The 9041-nt window shown below is 40.9% G+C and overlaps 1 protein-coding gene across 1 annotated transcript; it reads left to right on the top strand.

The window, feature by feature from the left end:
* Window positions 1-795: 795 nt before the first annotated feature.
* pold3 (polymerase (DNA-directed), delta 3, accessory subunit) lies at window positions 796-8707 on the top strand. Its single transcript, XM_058081446.2, has 12 exons — window positions 796-1133; window positions 2644-2699; window positions 2786-2885; window positions 2952-2991; window positions 3057-3189; window positions 3707-3965; window positions 4031-4103; window positions 4174-4330; window positions 4418-4524; window positions 6922-7001; window positions 7073-7154; window positions 8404-8707. Exons 1-12 carry the CDS (start codon window positions 1059-1061, stop codon window positions 8604-8606), a joined length of 1365 nt encoding a protein of 454 aa, XP_057937429.2. The 5' UTR covers window positions 796-1058; the 3' UTR covers window positions 8607-8707.
* Window positions 8708-9041: the final 334 nt, after the last annotated feature.

The raw sequence follows: 9041 nt of genomic DNA, 5'->3' as shown, positions 1-9041 counted from the left end.
AAAGTTTATGTGTGAGGTGGCACCCCTAAATCTCAATGGATTTCCTCAAAACACGCGGCCCGCGGGACACTAGTATGAGGTCCCCGCCTTGATATGAAAGTTTAATGTTCGTGCTGATATGTTAGTGTTGATATGGATGCTGTATGGTATCATGTACCCAGAAAAAAATATTACGTTTGATTAATGTTCATGTTAAAGGTTAAATAACTGTTAATAGTTATCCTCCCTGCGCGGCACGGCGGTCTAGTGGTTAGTGCACAGACCTCACAGCTAGGAGGAATTATCCTCCCTATCTGTGTGGAAGTGGTAAGTTTTTGGCTATTTAAGTTTAAAGGAAACAACTTGAAGGCTACCGTTTAGGTTGCTAGATCTCTAGTTTGCGAGTTAGCATGTGTCTCAAGACCCTGCAGTTGTGCAATATGTTGTAAATAAAAAGAGTATAAATGTGACTATAGTCGTGTTTTGTCATGTCTACAGGGCTCTAATAATGCTTTGTTCATTTTAATCTGAAAAAAATAATTTGTCTACCCACCAACTATATGTGGTTTCTTAAGTTTTTATTATTTGCCGTTTTATTATTATATTTATTTATTTATTGCTGATTGATTTTCTTTATTCTTGATTTGATTATTTATTTTTCATCTTATTTTGTGCAGAAAAATAAAAATTAAGATATTTGAGAACAGTGGAATGTTTTATCAGAGCTTTTATTGTAGAAAATCGGAACCAAAGCACTGAAAACGTTTGTATATTTTTTTGTTTTTAATAAATGCGGTTGTTTTTTTTTTTTGGAAAACCTGATGCGGCCCAGCCTTGCCCAGACCCTAGCTCCAGTGGTCCCCGGGTAAATTGAGTTTGAGACCCCTGCGCTACACCCTGGACTGATCGAGAGCGCGGCTGTAATGATGCAAAAGAGACGTTGCACTAAACGCAACATACTTTAGGGGGCAGCACTCGGCTGAAGCGGGACCTTCAAGGTCCACTCACGTGACCCTCTTACCGGAAGTAAATAACCTGCCTTCCCGCGCTGCTACGCTACTTCAAAAACAAAGGCACTTATGCGATTTTGTAACGATATGGACGAGCTTTATCTGGATAACATCGACGAATTTGTCAACGACCACGATAAGATCGTAAGGACGCTTGTATTCGATTTGGTATCACGTTTACTGAGTGACCTTTGAAACCAACATCTGGGGCGTCGTGTGTTTAGCTGCCACTCACGTTAAAAGCTGTCTTTTTAAAGTATACATATACACACACACAGTTCCATTCAGCATGTTTGGGAGCCTCCAGTTGTTCCGTGTGCTGTTTTCATTCATTCGGCTTTTCTTGTAGGTCTTAAATGGCATTAAAATACTAAGAAAACGCCATGGTTGGCATTAGTTAGTAACGAACAACCGCTGTTTTGTTTTGTTTTGTTTGGAACCAAACGTTCCCAACATACAGCCTTTTTCCATTTCTCCCATAATATTTCCATGCGACATTGATATGAGAAAGCCAGACTGCAATATTGCATGAAACACTTCTATGCTAGGACTACGTTATGCTAGCCATAGCATTTCAGTATGTGGAATCAAACTATGGAATGGATTGAGTAAGGAAATCAAACAATGCACAACGATGAGCCAATTCAAGAAACAATACAAGCAGTTGATGTTTGCGAAATACAAGGATGAAGAGTCTTGAACCAGTCATGATGTGCTATATATATCACTATATTGACACTTACTATGGTACCCATTATGGCATTGGATGCTCATATCACCTCCTACTTTGGTACGAGGTACATTATAAAAGAAAAAACCTTAAACTGTACTATGGAAAGCAGGAAGTGAACAAATGTAACAGTTAGTGATTGTAAAAGTACCAGATGGAGGGGTAGGATTTAATAAGCTTTGCTTCTTCCTACTCCTTTTGGACATGTGGAACTGTGAACTGATTATGGGATGCACTCAATTGTAATCTGATGCATGTTCAAATGAAATAAAACCATTACCATTATTTTCTGTCAAGCCCCCCTAAGGGACAGAAATTTATGTGAAACATGAACATTTATTTTCCTTTTCTGTGCATTATGATGCCTGAAAATGAATTAGTACTAGCTAGGTAACAATGCACATCATTGGGATGCTTAACCCCCGAACAAAAACCTTAAAAAAAACACCAACAGTGTTCCAGTTCCTTAACTGGCCTGTATATTAACTGAGCTACAGATACATTGTTATCGTATGAGCATTGTTAACGATGAGCCAGTTCAAGAAACAATACAAGCAGTTGATGTTTGCTAAATACAAGGATGAAGAGTCTTGAACCAGTCATGATGTGCTATATATATCACTATATTGACACTTACTATGGTACCCATTATGGCATTGGATGCTCATATCACCTCCTACTTCGGTACGAGGTAAACAACCTTGAACTGTATTATGGAAAGCAGGAAGTGAACAAATGTGACAGTTAGTGATTGTAAAAGTACCAGATGGAGGGGTAGGATTTAATAAGCTTTGCTTCTTCCTACTCCTTTTGGACATGTGGAACTGTGAACTGATTATGGGATGCACACAATTGTAATCTGATGCATGTTCAAATGAAATAAAACCATTACCATTACATCGTATATGTTTTTCTAATGAACAGGTGACATTCAAATGGCTGAGTCTTACTCTTGGAGTCCATGTCAACACAGCAAAACGGTGAGGGACTCTTGTATTAGAATTAGTCTACATGATCATATAGTAACCTGACTTTTAATTTCATTCATCAAATATCTTCTTTCCAGAATGCTCTTTCACTACTTGGACCACAAGAGGAAGGAAAGCTCTGCTCAGCTCCACGCTACATACTTGGTGTCAGGAAGATGTGTGGACAACGGTCAAACGGTGAGCAACAACTCCAAATCCACGCCTGTTTCATTTTGTCTGATTAAAGTATTGTTTTCTTTGTAGAGTCACAAGGTGTCTGTGGTGCGTGAGGACCAGCTGGAAGGTGCATTCATTGATTCCCGTGTATTTGTGTATTTTGACAGTAAATTTGGGTGTTTCATGTTGCAGATTTTAAGTCCAAGATGAGTTTGATCGTCAGCGTTCATGTGTACAGCGTCCAGAAAGCTTTGCTGAAAGACAGCGGACCGCTGTACACCGTCGACTACGACGCTGTCAAAGACAATCTGCTCAACTGCAGCAAGTAAGTTGAAATCATCTCAAGGAGTCGTGTAGAATTGCATGATGTTGAAGGGGATTTTAGTCAGACGAGTTTAGTCTGAATATGGTAATGGTAATGGTTTTATTTCATTGAACATGCATCAGATTACAATTGAGTGCATCCCATAATCAGTTCCCAGTTCCACATGTCCAAAAGGAGTAGGAAGAAGCAAAGCTTATTAAATCCTACCCCTCTATCTGGTACTTTTACAATCACTAACTGTTACATTTGTTCACTTCCTGCTTTCCATAATACAGTTCAAGGTTTGTTTGTTTTTTTTTAATAATGCACCTCGTACCGATATGATATGACCATCCAATGACATAATGTCAGCTAAGTAGCTTTTGACCCAGTTCAGAACTAATTCTCTTATTCCGTACCTTTCTAATTTAGTTATTAGGATGTCATGATTGATTGTACGAAAGGCTTTTGTCAGATCCATGAATACTGCGGCTGCAGAATATGGAAATTTACGGCACTGTTTGTCCTCTGCTTGCAGGTACAGCGCAATCCGATGTTCAAGCGCGGTGCCCATGTCCTCGCTGGAGCTGCAGCAGGCGCGGGGGACGCAGCGAGAAGCTCAGCCAGAGCACGAGAGCAAAAAGCCTTCCGTTAACGGTGAGGCTAAAGTGACTTCCAAAATGTCCGCCAAACCGGTCAAAGGCATCATGGGAATGTTCGCTAGCAAAGGAGCTGCGACTAAGAGCGAAAATAGCAGCAAAGATGTGAAGGCGGAGCTTCAGGAAGAAGCGGCCGAGGTTTGTCTCCACAGTTGAGATTGTGAATGAACACTGAATGAACACTTTGGTCTTTTTTTTTTTAGGTAGACTTGCCGAAAAACAAAGCATCTGCAAAGTCCAATCCCATGATGAACTTCTTTGGGAATCAAAGCACAAGTGAGTCCCGGCCATTTCAATTCCATGTAGTTTTCTGCAAAATGCCGTAATGCAAAAATTGTATCTTTAGAGAAACAAGACAGAACAGTGAAGGCGGAGGAGGAAGTCAAGAAAGACGCTCCGTTGTCATCCTCAGTGGAGCAGCAAAGCTCAAGTTTGCCGAGTGAAAAGCAGCAAGTCACCGTCACTGTGGAACCTCCAAAGCACGCCAAGAAAGACTCGAGAAGGTCTGTGTTCCTAATGAAGTGACCGCTCGCTTTATTCACGGCTGCCTTATTTGCTGCAATTGTTGTCTTTCTTTCCTCTTCCTGAAGCAAAAGCAAGCGAGTGGAGATGTCCGATAGCGAGGAGGAGGAGAAGATGGATAAGAAGAAGAGACGGAGGATAAAGAAGCCTGCCACCGACAGCAGCGACGAAGACGGTAAGTCTTTTTTTTTACTCATCACTTCTAATTCCCTACATCACCGGACCCGGACTCGTACCCTTCAACATTCCTATCATTGTTGGGCCGTGGTCGTCTACCCCATCCCTGGAGGTGGCGGTAAGGCGCATGACAAAGTGAGCCACCTGTAAATGCAAGCGGACTGTAAAAGCAAAATTGTGAAAATAAATTTTACCCAGATCTGCACCAGAATGTAATATCTTGGCTAATAATAAGAAGAATTCATTTTGGGCGGCACGGCGGTCGAGTTGTTAGCACGCAGACCCCACAGCTAGGAGACCAGGGTTCAATTCCACCCTCGGCCATCTCTGTGTGGAGTTTGCATGTTCTCCCCGTGCATGCGTGGGTTTTCTCCGGGTACTCCGGTTTCCTCCCACATTCCAAAAACATGCTAGGTTAATTGGCCACTCCAAATTGTCCATAGGTATGAATGTGAGTGTGAATGGTTTTTTGTCTATATGTGCCCTGTGATTGGCTTGCCACCAGTCCAGGGTGTACCTCGCCTCTCGCCCCAAGACAGCTGGGATAGGCTCCAGCACTCCCGCGACCCTCATGAGGAAAAAGCGGTAGAAAATGAATGAATAATACATTTTACTTGTACAGCGCTTTTCAGAGTACTCAAAGACGCTTTACAGATAGATAGATAGACTTTCTTTATTGTCATTGCACAATATCACAGCAGTGAAATTGACAACGAAATGTTGTTGCCTGGCTCCCGCATAATAATAAATAATAATAATAATGTGGAGAATAAATAGATGACATCAAATATGAACAACAATGTACAGCGTAAACAGTAATTTGTACAAATAATTTAAATAATTTTGAATAAATAATCATATCAATACGCATTAACAATATCCCGCATAATGGAGAAAAAGAAATAAGAATAGAGTAGAATAAAAACAGAGTAAAAGATGCATTAAAATACAATATTCAGAGCTAAAAAAAACAAGGCTAAAAGCGGGGCGCAGTAGTCAGGTATAAAAAGTTAGACATTAAAAACGGATTTAAACAGGTGGGTTTTTAGTTGTTTTTTGAAGGAGGGAAGGTCAGGGGCAAACGCGGAGTGAACAGGGCAAAGAGTTCCAGAGGGTGTGGGCAGCGATGGAGAAGGCTCTGTCTAGAGAGGCAAGAGATTCAGGATCCACCGATATATTGGGCCGATATTTGCGTTCTTTACTTGAATCGGTATCGGCTGATACGCGCGTGGGATTGGCGATGTATTTTTCCATGGCATGATTTAGAGAGAGGCATCCGCTGGGCAGCTTTGTGTTGCCGGAGGACCCTACAACACACGCAGTCATCACATCGATGCTAGATAAAACTTAATGGCAATGGTTTAATTTCATGTGAACATGCATCAGATTACAATTGAGTGCATCCCATAATCAGTTCACAGTTCCACATGTCCAAAAGGAGTAGGAAGTCCTAAATTCCTACCCCTTCATCTGGTACTTTTACAATCACTAACTGTTACATTTGTTCACTTCCCGCTTTCTATAATTTTTTTTGTTTTTTTTTAATTTTATTTATTTTTGTGTTGAGGTACGCAGTGATATGAGCATCCAATGCCATAATGGGTACCATAGTAAGTGTCAATATAGTGATATATATAGCACATCATGACTGGTTCAAGACTCTTCATCCTTGTATTTAGCAAACATCAACTGCTTGTATTGTTTCTTGAATTGGCTCATCGTTGTGCATTGTTTGATTTCCTTACTCAATCCATTCCATAGTTTGATTCCACATACTGAAATGCTATGGCTAGCATAACGTAGTCCTAGCATAGAAGTGTTTCAAATGTACTTCTTCCCTGAGATCATATTTCTCCTCTCTTGTAGAGAAGTATTGGATGACATTTTTAGCTAATTGCTTATTTTTAGCCTTATGCATTATTTTAGCTGTTTGAAGATGAACTATATCAGCAAGTTGAAGTATTTGTCATTTTAGAAATAAGGAGTTGGTATTATGAATTATCCTTCCTGACCTTTTTTGCAGTACATTTAGCGAGTGAAGATTGCTTTTATAGTTATTAGCCCATATTTCCACACAATAAGTAAGATATGGTAGAACCAGAGAGCAATAAAGAGTGTGGAGTGATTTCTGATTGAGAACAAATTTTGCTTTGTTCAATATTGAAATATTTCTGGCCACCTTATGTTGTATATTTGTAATATGAGGTTTCCAGCTCATATTTTCATCTATTGTGATCCCCAAACTACGACAGAAATGTTTAGCACATGGTTGAATATTTATTCCTTTTAAAGTTGATAATGCCGTTTTAAATGTGTGTTTAAGAAAGCTGAATCCTCCTGTGTCCAGTGTTTACATTTCAATAAGTAAATAATTAGTTCTGTCTCGGACATGCAGTCATTCCAGATTCACCCCAGCCGACAGAAGCAAGAGAAGCATCACCGGCTCCCATCAAGGCACTCCAACCTATTATACATGTAAATATGACAACGTTGATGCCGTAATGCTTATATTCAACTGAGTGATTCATCTCCATGTGTCATTACAGCCGAGAGACTCCCAGGCCAAGATACGCAAGCGGAGACGTGTCCTCAAGTCTAAAACCTTCGTGGATGATGAAGGGTGCATTGGTAAAGCCAACTCTTGATTTTCAAATGTTGACATTTCACCAGGCATGCACCAATGCATATTTGGTCACTTCTGAACTGATCCGGCTATATTTAATTTACATATTTTGTGATACCAGAGCTCTGTTTCCTTTTAATATACAGATCCACACACACACACAAAAGCTGTCAGCTGTTAAATCACACATAATTGTCACTACATTATCATTATTTATTAACTAAGTATGAGTTTGTGTAATGTTTTGTATGGCTGTGAAGGAGGGCTGCGTGATATAACGATATTTTTTTTAATATTGATATTTGCTCTAAGCACAATATCCAAACCAACCATATCGTCGATATCGATATACCTGTACAGTAGACTGGATTTGCGCTTGTATCTGCCTTATACCCGCCTCATGCCGGAGGGAGGAGGGGCGGAGCAGAAGCCCAGAGGCTAGCAAACAGGCTACCATGTAGCCTGAAGAAGTAGGCAAGGAATAAGCAGTAACTCAGTAATATGGAGGTACTTTGAATACAGAGCATTAAAAAAAATCATTTTCAGCACCTTAAAACTTGGCCCAAACCGCTTATCCTCACAAGAGTTATGGGGGGTGCTGGAGCCTATCCCAGCTGTCTTCGGGCGAGAGGCGGGGTACACCCTGGACTGGTGGCCAGCCAATCACAGGGCACATATAGACAAACAACCATTCACACTCACATTCATACCTATGGACAATTTGGAGTGGCCAATTAACCTAGCATGTTTTTGGAATGTGGGAGGAAACCGGAGTACCCGGAGAAACCCACGCATGCACGGGAGAACATGCAAACTCCACACAGAGATGGCCGAGGGTGGAATTGAACCCGGGTCTCCTAGCTGTGAGGTCTGCGCACTAACCACTCGACCGTTTACCTAGAAATACTACCGTTTAATTCAAAGTATTTTTAAATGTCCTCTTAAAGCAGGCACACAGTCATTTTTTGTCCAGGGTGTACCCCGCCTCTTGCCCGAAGTCAGCTGGGATAGGCTCCAGCACCCCCATGACCCTTGTGAGGATAAGCTGTAGAAAATGAATGAATGAAGTTGGGGCCAAGTGCTGAAAATGTTTTTTTTATGCTCTGTATTCGAAGTACCTCCATATTACTGAGTTACTGCTTATTCTTTGCCTACTTCTTCAAGCTATTATATTATATATCAAATTTATATATCTCAAACTTTGTTCTCTGTATTCACAGTTACTGCAAATGTTTCTTGTCAATGTCTCCGCAGTGACAGAGAAAGGCTACGAAAGTGAGTCCTACTCTGAAAACGAAGATGTCACCCCTAGCGCCCCCAAACGATTGACCACAAGTCCACTCCGAGCGCCAACAAACGGCAAAGATAAGGAGAAGAAAAATCCAAAGAAAATGTCTGCTAATGCCAGCAAAGGAACTAAACAGGCATCCATTATGGGATTTTTCCAGAAGAAATGATGGACACCTTGCATAAAACACACACACACACACACACCCCACCCCACAGAAGCTTCCAGTACCTCCAAAGTAAGCTGCTCAATAAACACTGATGGAAAACACTTTTTCATTAGTAGTATCTTCTTTTCGCAGTAACAGTAACTGGATTTATTTGCACAACATAATTGGCTTTTTTCATCTTCATTGTCATTCAAATCACAAACTGAAGGCAGATTGATGCTGTTTACGGTCAAAGTCGGTGGTCGGCAGCATGTGGCTCTGGATCCGCAGGCGGCTGTGCAGCTTCCTTGTTGCGGCTCCCTACTTCGAGTACGGTGATTTCTTCTTTAGCACACATTAAGGGACGTGCAATTTCAAAAAGAATGTGAAGTATCCGATTCACTGATAGGCCATGAATGCATTTAGACTGCGTTCTGACTTATAGGTGGAACAAGG

The sequence above is a fragment of the Doryrhamphus excisus genome, linkage group LG11, assembly GCF_037039965.1.
Source record: "Doryrhamphus excisus strain RoL-2023G ecotype Guam linkage group LG11, RoL_Dexc_Guam_v1.1, whole genome shotgun sequence".
Taxonomy (NCBI): Eukaryota; Metazoa; Chordata; class Actinopteri; order Syngnathiformes; family Syngnathidae; genus Doryrhamphus; species Doryrhamphus excisus.
This window is presented reverse-complemented; position numbering and strand designations above follow the sequence as displayed.